Source organism: Pipra filicauda, unplaced genomic scaffold, assembly GCF_003945595.2.
Source record: "Pipra filicauda isolate LSUMZ 115617 unplaced genomic scaffold, ASM394559v2 scaffold80_size11013439_pilon, whole genome shotgun sequence".
Classification (NCBI taxonomy): domain Eukaryota; kingdom Metazoa; phylum Chordata; class Aves; order Passeriformes; family Pipridae; genus Pipra; species Pipra filicauda.
In genome coordinates this window covers 6281279-6297181 of record NW_024104987.1, presented here as the reverse complement: position 1 = coordinate 6297181, position 15903 = coordinate 6281279, and the positions used below count along the sequence as shown (strand labels likewise).

At 56.9% G+C, this 15903-nt stretch overlaps 2 protein-coding genes across 19 annotated transcripts in view; one reads left to right on the top strand and one right to left on the bottom strand.

The window, feature by feature from the left end:
* Nucleotides 1-13442: 13442 nt before the first annotated feature.
* LOC114003026 (basic proline-rich protein-like) lies at nt 13443-14753 on the bottom strand. Its single transcript, XM_027749531.2, has one exon. The coding sequence runs from the start codon at nt 14751-14753 to the stop codon at nt 13443-13445; it is 1311 nt and encodes a 436-aa protein (XP_027605332.2).
* The window catches only part of CACNA1G (calcium voltage-gated channel subunit alpha1 G), a 146269-nt gene continuing 144801 nt past the window's right edge, over nt 14436-15903 (top strand). For 16 of the 18 annotated variants that reach the window (XM_027749603.2, XM_027749598.2, XM_027749600.2 and 13 more), the window contains exon 1: nt 14439-15124. In XM_027749603.2, coding sequence (XP_027605404.1) covers nt 14883-15124 — 242 coding nt within the window. In that variant the 5' untranslated portion in view covers nt 14439-14882. Of the gene's footprint in view, nt 15125-15903 lie in introns of all 18 variants that reach the window. The other 2 variants (XM_027749606.2, XM_027749604.2) reach the window with 2 other exon arrangements.

Genomic DNA, 15903 nt, shown 5'->3' with positions numbered 1-15903 from the left:
GCAGCTCTCCCCAGGCTGGCTGCCATTGCCAGATGCACGGGCCAAGGTGTTTTGGGGACCATCATCCCCACACAATGCTCAGCTGCCCCAAACAGGCTTTGCACTTGTGGACAGATGCTTTTAACCAGTTTAATACTTGGAGGTCTCCCACTCCTGCTTGGCAGCCTCAGGAATCCCATCAATTTCTCAGGGGAGTGTCAACCTCTGCCACGACTGGGAAGGCGGGGAGGGATGGGGAGGGATGGCCAGAGGCCCCCTGGCATGGAGGGAAGCCATCCACAGGGATTAAGGGTTATGCAATAGACACTTGGCCATTACACAGCCACTAATCCTCCTTTAATATAGTTTCGGTGTTTACTGACTGCAGTGACTATTGCATTAAATCAAAATTAAATGTTTTTATTGTGGAGGCTTTGCATGTCTGGGGAGGAGGGTGCACGTTTGTGGGTGCCTGGGTGGGAGGAGAGTTTTGGGGTGCACACAGCAATCAGGACCCCAGTGGAGGGATGGCCCTGTCATCAGTGTGGGGATGTCCCCAGGTGCTGTGCCAGGCTGTCAGTCCAGGTGAGGTGACAGTGTGGTATCTCCACTGCCTTTGGCACTTTGTGAGCTGCTAAATTAGAGGCGAGAGATGCTGAGGGCTCCCAGGGAGCCTGGGCTGCTAATCAAAGGGGAACAAGCTCTGCTTTCCATCTGGGGTTTCATCCAAGGCTCCAGCGAGGGAGGCTGCTTCTCTCTCTGTGGCTGGGGGGGGATTTTGGGGTTAACCCCTTTTGTGCTGCAGCCTGGAAGAAGCATGTAGCAATACTTTATGGTATAAGCTGAGGCAGGAACCCACATCAGGTACCCCAGGGCTTGAGGAAAGTTGGAACTGAGAGGCAGTGCCCAGGCTTTGGGGCCAAATCTCCTGCAGGATGTGTCCTGATCTATAGGAGCTGGATTTCTGGCTGCAGGATGGATGTCCTGAGGCAACTTCCCCATTGCCTTTGGGCTGATGTATGTGTGGGGGCTTTACCCACAGAGGAGGAACCTGAATGTCCCTGAGTGACCCAGAACTCTCCTCCCTGTCCCTGACACTCATGAATCTGGGACAGGCAGAGCCGGGCTCACTGCAATTATCCATGGATTAACGGCAGCTAATTTAGTTTGAGTCACAGAGGCTAAATTGGATCGATATGTTGGGGTGAGGAGTGTAAAACAGGAATCAATAGGTATTCAGAAATGCAGAAATTGGGCTGCACGTCCCTAAGGGATGATGCTTTTGGGGCCGGGGCAGTGGCGATGCCTGAGCGATGCGGGGCTGGCAGGGCGAGGTGGGGACGTGGGAGCCGGGTGGCAGGCGATCCCCCGGGCGATGCACGGCAGAACTGCAACTCAGCACAAGGCTTTCATCGGTTTTTTTGCAGCTCAGCAGACTGGAGGCTGCCGTGACAGGCGCGAGCTGCGGCTCTGCGGGATCGGAGGCACGGGTTTGACAGCCGGCCCCCGCCCGTGCCGGTGCGTTCGCCCCCGCGCTTTGCCGGGGACGTCATGGCTGTGAGGAAACTGCTCTGATGTTCAGCCACAATTTGGGTACAAGCTGGCTCGGGCCGTCCTCAAGGTGTACATCAACCAAGCACTCTCGCAGTGGTGTAAACTGGGGATGTCCCAGTAGCCCCCGGGGTTTCTGCGCCCCTGTGGCCACCAGCAAGGGCTTGGTCTGTCTCCCTAGTGCTGCCTCCTGGCAGGGCAGCAGGGAGGGAGGCAGGGTCCTTTTTCATAGCTGACAGCCCATGAATATTTATAGCAGCATATTAAAACTGTCCACTGCATCCCAAATTAGTCACAGAGCCCTGGACAGAGCCAGGGCACTGGGTATGGTGGCACTGATATCACCCCTGGCTTTGTGGTGGGATCGTGCTGGTGTGGCCCCACAGCTGGGATGTGATGGAGCAGGGGGTCCCCATCCCTCTGGGGCTGCATGAGCAGCTCTCGGGTCCTGCCTTTGGACCAGCCCCTGCTCACACATACGACCCCCTCGCCCCTTCTAGGAGCCTGCTCAGGGTGCAGGCAGTTCCCAGCTTTCTACACCTCTTGGCTCATCTTCCTCACCATCTCATGCTTTAGAACTCATGCTTCTGTGGCTGTGACTGGAGTCTCCATCAGCTGCTAAGGGTTGTGGGAGCTGCTATCCCTGCCACGTGCTGGGGATGCCCGCTGCCTCTGGGATGTGCAGAGCACAGCCAGCACAGATGTGTTTATCTCCCAGAAAAGCAGACAAGAAAGGGAATCCGTGTTTTAGTGAAAAACTGGAAATTAAAGAGGGAGAAGACAGAGACAAAGCTATTTCCCAGGTCCTAAGGGGTTGGCAGGGATAACAGAGTAAAGAGAAGAATCTCATTTAGAAAGAGTCTACAAAGACAGAAGTGCTGGAGGGGTCCTGGTTGTAGTGTGAAGCTGCAGCCTGAGTGTTGACGGAGCAAATCCACGGAAGCTGCCTGTGCCCTGGCAGCTTGGCCTGAGGTGGAGGCAAGAGTGGGTGTCCCCATGGTGTTTGGGAACCCTTCAGCCCATGGGGAGGCTGGGCCAGGGACTAAACTCTGACAGGGAAAGGTCTCTGGCTTTGCTTTTTGTGGCCAGTGCTGGTTAGGGCTCAGGGAGGGCACAGCCTGTGAGGAGGGACAGGGACGAGGAGGATCCTGTGCTGGGGGCAGGCAGGGGCAGTGAGGCAGAGCAAAAGGAGGTAGGAGACAAAATCAAGAGGTAATCAGGCTGGAAACATGCCCCAGGGAGGGAAAGCACTGAGCATGGCTGGGTTAACCCAGGCCAGGGCAGGGCAGAGGTTCAGTGCCCCAGTCCCTGTGACTGCGGTGCTTTGATAGAGCTCCCAAAAGGGAGAGAGATGGCGGGGACAGAGGGGACTTGGATCCTTTGAGGCTTGCAAGGCTGAGAAGTACAGGAAAAAACCCCTCCAGGAAGGTGCTGTTCAGTGTCCACACCACTTCCCCATCTGCCTGCCTGTCTGCCCTGCTGCTCTGGTCTCCTCATCACATGCTAATGATGGTCCTGGATACCAACACTAATGAAGGACCGCAGCTTTGATCATCAGCACAGATCCTACACTTGTCTCTGGCTGAGATCCTTGTGGCACAAATGAAGTCCCCAAATCCCTTTTATCTCACAAGGGCTGCAGTGGAGTGGGGGTCCTACAGCACCCCCAGAGGGGTACAGCACCCAGGCTCCCTCTGAATCACATGTCCATGGCAACACTGCAGGATGCTCCTGCTGGGTGCTCCTGCTGGGTGCTCTTGCAAGGCCACCGAGGGGAATTCTGGCAGCCTGGGAACTTTGCATTGAGCAGGGGCAGGGAGAAAACGCCTGTCTGGGCTGGGAGCACAGCTGTCTGCCTGACTGTCTGTCTGTCTGTCCACCCACAGCAATATCCCTGTGGATATTGTGCAGTGGTGCTGCTTAATCTTGGCCCCAGCAGCAGCCACTTATAGCCCACATACGTGTGGCCTCACTGGTGATGATGAGCATCTTCCAGAGCAAACAATTACAGAATTAACCCCACAGTCCTTTCAGCCCCTAATTTTCCATCCCTGACTGTGTTCTTAGCTTGGCTTTGGTGTGCCAAGGGATAGAGAACTCCAGCATTTCCATTGCACGGCACCAGTGCAGCATTTGGCCCATGATATATATTTCTCTTTAACATCTGTCTTTCCTTTTCACTGTGGTTTTTATTACCAGACACGTTCAGATTTAAGTAAACACAGCTCAGGAGTAGAGGGCTGGGAGGTCCCCGTGGTGCATTGAGACCAACGGGGTGGGATGGGATGTCTGGGGCTGATTGGGGTGAAGGCATGGGCTGGTTTGCAGGGGAACGGGATCCATCCTGCTTCCCTGAGGGTCTCCTCTGGGATGTCTCAGGGCAAAAAGCAGCCCTGCAAAGGAAACGCAGTGCTGTGCCAGTGCTCGCTGGCTGGGATAGAGGTGTCTTGGTGGGGCTGCCCTCTTTTCTCAAAGTTATCCCCCTTGTTCCCCAAGGCTGTGCACAGGGGAGCTCAGGCTGCTCCCCTTCATTTGTTGTCATTTATGTATAATTTAGAGTGGGGGTTAGTTATACTCTAATTGAGTTTCATGTGTCACAGCACGTCTCAAACAGAAAATAAAATATTTAACAACCTCCACTGGTAATAAAGATTCACATTTGCCTCGTTCTGGTTCCCAGTACATGAATATTCCACACCACGCTCCACAGGTATTAACTTCATTCAGATTTCTCCCTGGTTATGCAATATAACAGTAATGACAGATAGAAGCCAGAGCTTAAAAAAAATTATAATCAAAACCAACAACAACAAACCAGTTTGATGCCATTAACTCCCCTCTGTTGGTTAGGGGAGCACTAATATATTCTGTTTCATTGCTGGCTCCTCTGTGCGTGCAAGTGCCTTGTGCCCGCTCTGCACTGTGGGTGGGAGCTGCCCCAGTCACACCAGTATGGGCAGGAATTGGGGCAGGAGAAGGGCAGGGGCAGATCCAGGGTGGGAAGCATCTGAGACTTGACTCTTGGAGGGCAAAGACTGAATGGAGCCTGGTTTGGGCTGAAGTGAAGATGGGATTGTGCCCTTGCTGTGCTGCTGCTCGAGTGGGAATACATGTGGTGTTGGACACAGACTAAAGCATGACTGGCCCATGCCAGGGCCAGGTCAGGGCAGTCACAGCCAGGCACTCAGGTGGTGAAATGGGACAGGGTCATGGTGGGAGGAAGCCCTGGGTGATTTTTGGGTGGTGGCTGATACCCATGAGGATGAGCTGGGTCAGTCCCACATTAGAAGGACCTGGGCACTGTGGGAGAGTGGTTTTAGGGGCAGGACTCAGGACTCACTGTGCTGAGGGTGACCAAGTGCCATGTCCAGGTCTGGTGTGCTGGGGCTTGCCCAGGCTGTTCTGGGGGAGATGAAGCCATTTGGGACACAGCCAGGTTCAGGCTTTCCCATGCAACAACTCCCATGCTGCCTTTTGTACCATTTTTTAAGGCAGATCCAGGCTTCTTGAGCTCTGGCATAGGGGCAAAGTGGAGGCAGGAACAGGCCTTGATCCTGTTGGTGCCTTATGCCTTGCTGTGGGGCTGCTGGGAGGCTGGTGTGGAGCATCTGCCAGTCCTTTGCCTCATCTTCATGTGGTCTGAGGACTTGGGCTGCTGCTCAGAGAGCTCCCATGGGGAAGGCTGGAGTCACAAACTGTTTAAAGGCTGCTTTGCAACCACCAAACTCACTCAGTATCTCGAGAAAAGGGCGGTCAGGGGGACATACTGGGCTGGTACCAGTGTGCAGAGCATGAGAAGTGGCATGGGGCTAGCACTTGGCTGCCCTGGTGTTATGGGGCTTCGCAGTACCACACTCACTCATCCCCTGGCTCCCTGCACCCCATAGGGCAGCCAGATCCCCTTGGGCTCTGCCCTTATCCTGTGCTGACAGCCCTGACCTGCCAGATCTGGCACCTCCTGAATCTTTTCTTGGCCCTGTTGGCTCTGGCTGTGTGTGCTCATGAAGGGCTGGGCAGCCCCCAGCCAAGCGGTGACCCTGACAGCCCACAGTGCCATGGGGCGGGTTAAAACCCTAGCAGCAAGCTGCTCACGTTGCCCGTAGATTCGTTAAGGTAATTACAATTCATGCCAGACGAAGGCCACAGACAAGGCTGCGTGATCCAGCTAAAACACGTTGAACTGGCTAAAAGCATCCCGGGTGCCACCTCCACCTCCACAGCGGCACAGCGAGGAGTGGCCGGAGCCGGCGCAGGGGAGGGGACCACACGGAGCGGCTGGCACCCAGGGTCACCTACCACCCAGGGTCACCTACCACCCAGGGTCACCTACCACCCAGGGTCACCGTGCTGCTCCGCCACCTCTCCTCGCTGGCTCCTTGCACACCCACAGACGCACAGCCCGTGCAGGCACAGCTGCTGGGCGCTGCCTCGGGAGGGGCCGGGCTCGGCAGGGAGCTGTTGCCTGGGTTCCCTCGCATCACGGAGATGTTGTGAGCTGCTGAAAATTCAAAGTGCTGTTTTAATTATGTGCCATGAGGAGAGCAGCCTCGATCTTGGAAGGAGGCTAACGGAGGGACCGCCAGGATATTTTCAACGGCAGAAACCCAGAATCCCTCTCAGTGTATGTTTAAAAGGGAAAAACATCAGGTTTGCCCATGAAATAATAACTAATAACCTATAAACAATGACATCACCGTCCACCTCGCTGCTGGGGAAGTGATTTAGAGACGCCTTGCTTATGTGAAATGAGAACATCTGCTCTCTGCTGGAAAGAGGAGGAAGATCTCCTCATCAGCATTAAATTTAAATGAGCCAGTCCTCATTTCCACACTTCTGCAGTGCTCGGCTTCTGCAAGAGGGTGACTGGGGAGCATAGGCTTTGATGGGGGCTCAACAAGCCCTTCTCCCTCTCTACCTTTCTAAAAGTGTCAAAATTGGACTTCTCTATCCAACGAGGCTCCCTGGGTGTGTATGGACACATCATGGCCCCAAGAGCAGCCAGGTGGAATTGGATCTCCCCTTGCCCCAGTGCTTTTTTCAGCATCTCATCCCAGCAGAGCCACCCATGTCCCACCTCCCATGGGAGGATGATGAGATGCACCTCAGTGTCCCCACAGCTGGGACAAAGAAGTCCAGGTGCTCTTGGTGATTTAGAAATTGCTTTAGGATGAAAGGAGGCCAGGATGAGCCCACCCCAGGATACTGCAGTGGGTACCCACCCCCCAGCCTGGGCACCCCTGTCTGCAGCACCTGCAGCCGCCCGGCTGCCCTGCTCCCCATCAGCCACCCTCATCACAAGCTGCCAGCGGGCTTCAGCGTGCTCCACATTATTTTTAATTATATTTTACTTTAAAGGGCTATTAATTACAAAGATTTCCCAGCAGAGGCCTTATATGGAAAAAAAATAAGGAAAAGGGTAAAAGAAGAAAACCATTTCCACACCAAGGGTTGTTATGGGTGAGCTGGAATATGAATAATATTCAAAAGGGTTAAGCAGGAAAGGAGCAAAGTGTGGCGTGCAGAAGGGCCAGCGGCGCTCAGCTGTGCTCCCAGGTCATGGCTGAGATCGTTTGTGAGTGCAGAGCTCCCTCCCTGGAGCAAGGGCAGCTATCCCAGCCACCTCAGCCATCCCAGATGTCCCATTTGTCCCAGCCTGCAGGTGCCAGCTCAGGGCCTCACTCACTGGGGTGGGATGCTCGGTGGGATGCAGGGCACAAGCTCTTGCTCATGACGCAGCATCCAGCTGTCTTGGCCCTGGGATACTTGGCCCTTGGCCTCTGCAGACCCCGGGTTAAAGCCCCACTCTCCCTCCTGTCCTGACCCCTCTCCTCCCAGTCCCCTGAGGGACATGTTTCTCCATCCCCCTGCCCTTGCTGCTATTCACTGCTCCTTGGAGAACAGGAGACATTTGTGCCATGTCAGTCGGTCACTGCTATCAGTGCCATGTGCTCGTTTAATATTCATTTATTTTAAAGCCATTTGGGTCATTTTCTCCCCAGTTGGAGGGGGAAGCTGCTGTTTTAGGACAGGAGCAGGGGTGTGGATGGTGTGGTGCTCTCCTGGCCTCCCATCCAGGGCTGGGAATTTGGGGACAGCGTTGGCCTCTTTGGCGTGGGACTGTGAACCCCCTCCCCACAGCAGCACAGCCCTTGCAGGGGAGTTTAATGAATTTGTCCTTCACAACATGGGCTCAGCTGATGTGTGCTGGGAGAGCTCTCTGGAAAAAAACTCTACTAGGGCAAATTGTGGTTTATTTTTTAAAATACAGGCCAAGATCTGTTTTGCTCCTGCCTGGCCACCAACACCAGGAGCTGCTGACCTCTCCCTGACCTCGCCCCCTCCCACGTCCACCTTTTCTCAATTAGCAATTTGCTCAATTGCTCAGCAGGTGCCAATCAGAGCTCGAGTTCCTGCCTTCCCCTCACCAGCCCCGGGGGAGGAGGGTGTTTGGAGGTGCTGGTGCAGCTCTGGGGTGAAGGTGTCCTTTGGCTGGAGCTCCAGAACACTCAGGTAAGGTCCTGGGCGGAATTGTCGTGATGAGACCTCTTGGTGTTGTGCTTTTGTGCCGGGGAGGGGGTGGTGATCCGCTCGAGTGCCTCTGGCTATAGTGGGATCCTGGATGGAGAAAAGGGGGCTGCTTTTCCCGAGCCTGGAGTCACTGTGAGGGCAGAGTGGCGACTTGTGGGTGTGCTGCTTTTGTTTGGAAGGTTTTTTCTGGCAAACCTGAAGGTGCTGAGGGAGATCTTGGAGTCCTGATCCCTGCCGAGCTCAGGACTGAACTCCACAGCCTGTCCTCAGGCATTCCCCTGGCTCTGCCCTTCCCCTTGCTTGAGTCTCGTCTCTGACGCCTTTTTGGCACCTTGTACCTTTCTTGAGACTACCCTGATCTCTGACAATGCCTTCCTGGGGTGCTGGAAGTGCTTTTTGCGGTGCTGGGGCCGAGATGGGCGCGCTCGGGAGCAGCACGTGGTGCTCGCCGGCATCCCGATGCTCGGCGGAGCTGGCGGCAGCAGCGCTCGGGGACTCGGGGCCCGGCAACAAGCATCTCATTTCCCTCTTGTCTCTTCCTGTCAGACAAGATTTGAAGATTCAATTAGAGTGGGAGCGCTGATAGCGGCGGGGCTGGCGTGCTGCTCGCGCCCCGCGCTCGGGCTGCTTGGGAACCCGATGAAAGCCAAAAGCAATGCAAGGAGAGGGGGTGGGGGGGAAAGGAGGGTATTGAAAAGGGATGGCAAAGAGCCTGGGAGGAAAAAAAAAAGGCAAGAAATGCAGATTTGAGGGAGTCGAGGGATGGTTTAGAGCATAAGTTTTATGAGGAGCAGCTGAGAGAGCTTGGGGGTGTTTTATCCTGGAAAAAAGGAGGTTCAGGCAGGAGGTTCGGGGAAGGTTCATCACTTGCTACGACTGAAAGGAGGTTGTAGCCAGGTGGGGGTTGGTCTCTTCTCCTAAGTAACAAGCAACAGGACAAGAGGAAACAGCCTTGAGTTCTGCCAGGGGAAGATTAGATTGGATATTAGGAAAAATTTCTTCACTGAAAGAGTGGTCAAGCACTGGAACAGGCTGCTCAGAGAAGTGGTGGAGTCACCATCCCTGGAGGGATTTAATAGATGTGTGGATGTGATGCTTAGGGACATGGTTTAGCAGTGGCCTTGGCAGTGCTGGGTTAACAGCTGGACTCGATGATCTTGGAGATTTTTTTCAACTTAAACTGTCCTATGATTCTGTGGTTGGAGGCTCAGGGATATGCTCCAGCCCCCCGTGCTGCAGAGTGGTGCCTGCTCAGGAGAGGGGTCTGAGGGCAGCACCAGGCTGAGATGAGGGAGACCTGCTCGGTGGAGTGAGTCTGGGTGTCAGGGCAGGACTTGCTCACCCAAAACCTCATCCTGCAGAGCTGGGTCTCCAGACCAGCAACAAGAGCAAGCTGAGAGCTGGGTTGAGGCTTGGTGTCCAATGGGAGAACAAGGCAGAGCCTCCCCAGTGCATTGGACAGGGACTTGCCTTGACCTTGGCTGGATTTCAGTTGGATTTATTTCCTCTGAGGAAGGGAGCTGTGATAAATGCAGGAGGGTATGGAACAGGATGGTGCTGGGTCCTTGTGTGCTGTCTGGGGGTGGGGGCTGCCTTTGTGGGGCTGATGGATCTTTGTGCCTTTTGAGGGTCAGAGACAGGATGTGGACACTAAAACACCCAAACTGCCCAACCAGGATATTCTTGAAAGGACGCTCCCCTCCTCTCCCCGCGTTCTCTGGAGGTAATAGAGGTTGTAAAGGAAAATGCAAATTTTTTAAAGACGGTGGGGCAGACAGATTTTTATTATAAATTGTGTTTTTACTACAAATTATATTCTGAGCCCCAGAGCTGAAACCCTGGGTTCAGCTCAGCTCTTGCAAAGTCAGGAGAATGAGCCGCACCGGTGCTACAGCCGCGAGCGACTCAGCCCTTGCAGACGTAGCAGTTCCCAAAACTCGGGCCGTGCTCAGGCATGGATTGATTGTGTACCAAAAAGTCAAGGTGCAAACATTGATCATGCAGAAAAGTGCTGGTCATCAGCCAACAATAAGCATTCCCCAGCCTAAATTATTAATTCCTTTATGCACGCCAAGCGGATCGCGCTGGTCGTGTACGTCCCCTTGCACAGTGGTTGCGCTTCGTGCCGTAGTATATTTTCCCTCCAACAACTTGTCTGGCTCTTCGCTTAATAAAGATTGAGAGAGACAATAAAAACATTCATTAAAGAGGAAAAAAATAAAAGATGAAGCCCTGCTTGTAGCCTCTAGCAGTTGGTTTCATTAAGCAATTGCTTCTCCCAAACCCTCCCTGGGTGGTTCCTGGTGCTGGTACCAGCCCTGGGTTTTGGGGATGCAGCATGGGGCTGGGAAACCCTGGGATGCTTGGCTGAAGGCCACAGAATCAATGGGGTAACTAGGAAGGGCAAGAAAGTGTCTGAGTGATGAAAAAGGGAATTAGCAAAATGAGCTCTTGGGGGAAAAAGCAGCTGTTTGGATGGGGTTATGCAGGGTTAAGATGCTATTTTGTGCTGTGTGGAACGTCGGGCTGGTCTCCTGCTCCTCCCAGATCCTCCACTGCTGTTCAAAGAGGGGAAAGTGTTCTTTCAGCTGTGAGCACTGAGGATGGGAGCATCCCAGCAGGACTGTGTCAGGGCTGGGGTCGTGAGAAGCAGCCAGGGCACCAGGGGAGCAGGGGCTGCATGGGGCTGGGTTTGGTGGGTGTCTCTGCTGTAGCTGTGTCAGCTGAAATAGCATAGATGGTGTTTCTCAGGGTGTTAATTCACTGATGGGGCAGCCAGGAGCCCCCATGCACAGTAAGGGCTCTGATCCCACAGCACTCACTGTCACTGGTGGGGTGGGGGAGCAGGGACAGAGAGGACTTGCTGCCGTCAAAATGCTCATCAACAGCACTTGAGTCTGTGAATTGGTCGTGGGAGGCCTGTTCTGCCCCCAAACTGTGACATCCGAAACGAAATGTGCGTTTTTCTCTCCGGTTCCAAGGCATGAGAAGAGCTTTGGATCTTGTTGCGATTTATCACTCAGCCCCGAGCCAGATGCCTATATGGGTTCCATCTACGGCTCCCAGAACTGATAGAAATATTATCCTGCCTTATTAAAATCACCCACAGCTACTGCAGCTGTATGTCAACAGCAAAACAAATAGCGACTGGTTCCCATCGGGTTGGAGCCTCTCTGCTGAGGCTGTCTTCCATCCTCCTCCCGCCAAAGTGGTTACAGATGTAGGCTTTTCCCGTTGCAGCTCCGAGCAGCTCCTGTACGGCCGATTCCAAATCCCATTACCACGCCGGAGCCGTCTTTGTTGAGCATCGGCTCCGCTAAAGCTCCCCCTGATGTGAAATATTGCTCACAGTGCTTTTCCTAGAAGTACTGCTAAGGAGGAGAGTGCAGTGCTGTGCTACCCCAAAAGATGCCCTGAATGGGGTGGGGAGAGGAGATCAAGAGGGCTATGCTGGGATGAAAGCAGGGCTGCCTCCTCCTCCTCCTCAGGTGCCCCTGCCAGGAGTCTGCTGAGTAATTTGCTGTGTGTTGCATCTGCTGTTGAGGGCATAACTGATGATGCAGTGCATGAGTCCCTTTCCTCTTGCCCCTCCAAAACCACCACAGCCCTAAAATTCCTGCTACCACCCAACCTGTCCCTGGCTCACCCCCATTCCTCTCTCCTGTGCTATCTTTGGTATAATTAGGAGGCCAGGACTGTGCATGTGAGGTGACTGTGACCTCATTAGTTTCTTATGCTGTATTGAAATTTCTACTCATTTGCATCCCAAATCCCTAAATGTGCAGCCCTGGTCTCCAGGGTCACTTTTAGCTGCTTTCCATCCTTCTCACCAAGGCTCCAGGCTGGAGCTGTGTTCCCTCTTCTCAACAGATTGCTCCACTTCTGTCTGGAAGCTGAACGAACCCCCCTCAAACAAGCTCCCTTGTTTGAGGAAGACAAATTCCTGGTCTAACCTGGGCAGGTGGGAAGGGCTCCCTGGGGAGATGCCCTGGTCTGAGGCAGTGCTGGGAGGGGGCTTCTGGTTTATCTCCTCTGCCCACCCAAGTGAGATGGGGGATGACAAACACCCTGGCTGGGCTGTGATGGGCTTTGGACTCTCACCCCTCTGAGATCCACAACCAAGATCGCTCTTCCCTAGCAAGAGTATCTTTTTAGTTCAGTGTTTGCTGATGCCAAAATCCTGTTAGACTGGTGGTACTGGCTTGATCCTCCTGATGTCTGGGTGCTTCACTTGAAACTTAGAGGATATATGGCTCTGTCAAGCCTTTCTTCTTTTTCTGTCCTAGTTGGAGGGAGAATGCTGTTGGAGATGGGAAGGTTTGCATTGTCTCTCCTGTGTGATGTTGGATCCCTTTATAGGGCAGGTATCTTCTGAAGCAAAATGCTTTCAATTCTCACAACGAGCATAATTCTTGAAAATGTATGCAATAAACAAAACGAGCCAAATGTAATTAAAATGGAGACAGCATATAATCTGGTAACCCACTTAGAGGCTCAAAGCTTCAGCTTTTAAAAAAATGTTTGCTCCAAATCCATTTAAATAAACAGACCAGCACACAAAGGCTCTCTGTACATTATCAGGATACAAAGAGAATCGGATCAAAAGCAGCTGTGACCAGGCTGTACATATGTAGCGAGGAAATTGCTTGATCTAAGACTGCACCTTGTACATGCAAATGTGTTTGTGGACCTTCCTGGGAATTGTATTTGTACTACAGCTGAGCTGTCGGGCTGTGCTGTGCCAGGGGGCAAAGGCTGGTGTGTGCCCCACCACGGGAGGGTTGGCTGGGGAATGAGGGAACTCTGGGTGTGCTGGTGTGTCCGCTTGCTTTGGCTGGAGCAGAGAGAGGCCAAGGACCAGCTGAGCCTGCCCTTTCCATGGGTGCACACAATGCATCCGGGGGGGGGGGATTGCTCAGAAACCTGTGAAAGAAATGGGAGTCCCTGTTCTTAGCACCTGTGTCACGGGCCCTCCGCTTGCTTGGTGTCACACGTGCCATGTGCTGTCACACTTGTGTCCCCCTGGGCTTGCAGGAGGGTCTCCTGGCCCTGGGGGGGCTGTGGGGATTGCATCTCCTCTGCCTGGACACCATCTGTCAGCTCTGCAGCAGAGCTCGGCTGGCCTTGAAGTTTTGCCAATAGCCATGTGATTTGTCTCGGGCTGGACAGCACAAGCTGTGAATCCAAGATCGAGTATACTCGCAGGCCAGCAGCATTTGGCCAAGAGAAGGCCTTTTGGGTCAGACAGGAGCATCTGCCTGTTGTTCTTGCAGGTGGTTTGGACTAGCTGGAGCTCTTGGCATATACAGATGTAAATATGATGCGGGGGTCTACCGGGGAAGGGTGAGAAAGCTGTTTCTAAGGTGGCAAAAAATCTTAAGCATTTAGAAGCAGGGTTCTGGCTCAGCCTGGGGACGTCTGCACTCAAAATGAGGATCGCCGGCAGAAAATCTGTTACTCTGGTCCCGCTGGAGGAAGGTCTCTGGCTCGGCGTGCCGTGCCCCCTGCTCGGGCCGTGCGTCCCTCCCCTCCCCGGGGATGCTGGCGGCACGGTCCCCGCCGTCGGGGACGGCTCCCGCCGCGGCCGGGACTCGCACCGGCAGAGGGAGCTCCGGCCGCGTCCTCCGAGCAGGGGGGACCGGGGGGACCCGCTGCTCCCGCGGTTGGGGATGGCGGGTTCCCCTCGCCTGCTCGGGGCCGGGTCCCCCTGCGAGCTGCTGGCCAGGGTCGTGTCCCCACGCAGCGTAGGGACGACCGGCTCCAGACGGGGTGGCCCCTCGCAAGGGGCTGGGGGTTGGGTGGCACGGGGAGGTGACCCACATGCGCCGAGCCCAACAGCACGGTCTCCGCTCGCGAGCGGTGGGGGACGGGGCGGGGGGCAGCAGGGAGAGGGTCTTGGGCAGGGTTTGGGCGGCACACGGGAGGGCTCTGTACCGGCTCCTGCTGCCCTCGGCACCTTGGCCCTGGCGGGCCTCGCTCGCCTGCGGCTTTTTCCTCCCCATCTCTTCGTCCCCCGCCCCATCTCTTCTTCCTTGCGTCTCACCGGCTTCCCCCTCTCCCGGTGCTGCAGTGTCCCACCGGGGGCTGCCTCCGCCTAACGCAGCGCGGGGCTTTCCCCCTCCTCCCCGCCCCCGGCGCTGCAGGTCCCCGTTCTCCCCCCGGATTTCCCCCCAGGGCAGGGGGTGCCCGGGCCCGACCCCCGCGGGTGCGCCCCGTCCATCCCCGCCGGGGACCGTCCTGCCCGTCCAGCTGTGCCGCCGGGACGGACACCCCCGGCAGCCAATGGGGAGGAGCGGAGGGGCCGGGGGGGGGCCCCCATTGGCGGCGGGGGGAGGAGGAGCCGGGACTTGAAGTTGGAGTGAGGGATCCAGCTGTGCGGGAGCGCTCGGATCGGCGCGGCTGCCGCGGGAGCATCCTCCGCCCGTCCCCGCGGCGCCGGGCAGCATCCCCCGCTCCCGGGCAGATGCTGGGGCGCGGAGGGGGCAGGCAGAGCCGCTAAGGCGGCCCGCCCCGCGGGTGGGGGCCAGCAGCCGGCAGCGGGGGCCGCCCCGCCGCCGCCTCCCTGCCCGCGGCTCGCCCGGCTCGGGCCCCCGGAGGCACGGCGAGGAGGAGCTACGGAGCCCGCAGACGGCAGGGCAGGGCGAGGGGGGCGGCCCGGCCCCGGCGGGGGGCGAGGCAGCGGCTCGCCCGGCCATGCCACCCCGGCGCTGAAGCCGCCCCGCCGCAGCCCCCAGCCCCCCGGCCCCGCCATGGCCGCGCCCCTCTAGGCGTCCCACCGGCTCGCCCCGCGTCGCCCCGGCTCCCCCGGGGCCGCCGGCCGGAGGATGGACGAGGATGGACCGCGAGCGGCCGAGGAGGATCCGGAGCCGGGCAGAGCCAAGACTTTCATCCGCCTTAATGACCTGTCCGGGGCCGGGGGCCGCCCGGGGCCGGGGGACAGGGAGGCGGGCAGCGGCGACTCAGAGGCGGAGGCGCTGCCCTACCCGGCGCTGGCCCCCGTCGTCTTCTTCTACCTGAGCCAGGAGAGCCGGCCGCGGAGCTGGTGCCTCCGGCTGGTCTGTAACCCGTATCCTTTGCAGGTGTTCGGCGGCGAGGTAAGCCCCGCGGGGCCCCCCCACCCTCGGAGCGCCGGGCAGGGCGGGGGGCACCTCCCGTCTGGAGCCCGCCGGGTGATGGGGAAGGAACGGGGGTTTGGGAGGACCCGTCACCCGCCGTCCCCGGGAGAGCGGGGGGCACCGGCGGCGCTCGTCCCCTCCCCCGTGCTCTCCCGGGAAGTTTTTCCGGGCTGTTGCAGGGGCTTGGCGGTCCCTGTCTGGGTGCGGAGCTGAAGAGGGGGCTGTGCAGGGCTCCCCTCTTGCAGAGCTCCCCTCCCCCGGCCGCCCCGCCGCGATGCCGCCGCTCCCGCTGGCTCCGTCGCTCCGCTCCACGGGGAGTCGGAGCAGGAGCTGCGGGCGGCCCATCCTTCCCCGGGGATCGGCAGCCTCTGGTCCTGCTTCCCTGACACACCGAGCGACCCTAACATCGAGCACCCCCCCTTGCAGACCCGTCCTTCCTCCCTGACCCCGTTTCTCTCCCGTCTCCGGTCCCTTCCTCGAGGGTTTGGAGGGGGGGGTGCAATCTGAAGAGAGGTGGAGATGTGTGTGGCGTTGGGTTGCTGCCCAGCTCCAGGGTCCCTAATTCAGGGTGTTCAAGGCTGCTCGAAGGGGCTCTGCGGTCCCCCGGGGGATGCTCCTTGCTTGAAGGGGTCGGGGCAAGCTGGGGATCACGGTCCCTGGGTGTGTGTGGGCCAAGGGCAACTGTTTGTCAGGTCCTGGGGTGAGCTGTGCCTCCCCAAAAGCTTCTGGT

Coding starts and splice junctions, on each gene's coding strand:
- LOC114003026 (XM_027749531.2), bottom strand. CDS start 14,753: ATGGCCGGGCGAGCCGCTGCCTCGCCCCCCGCCGGGGCCGGGCCGCCC.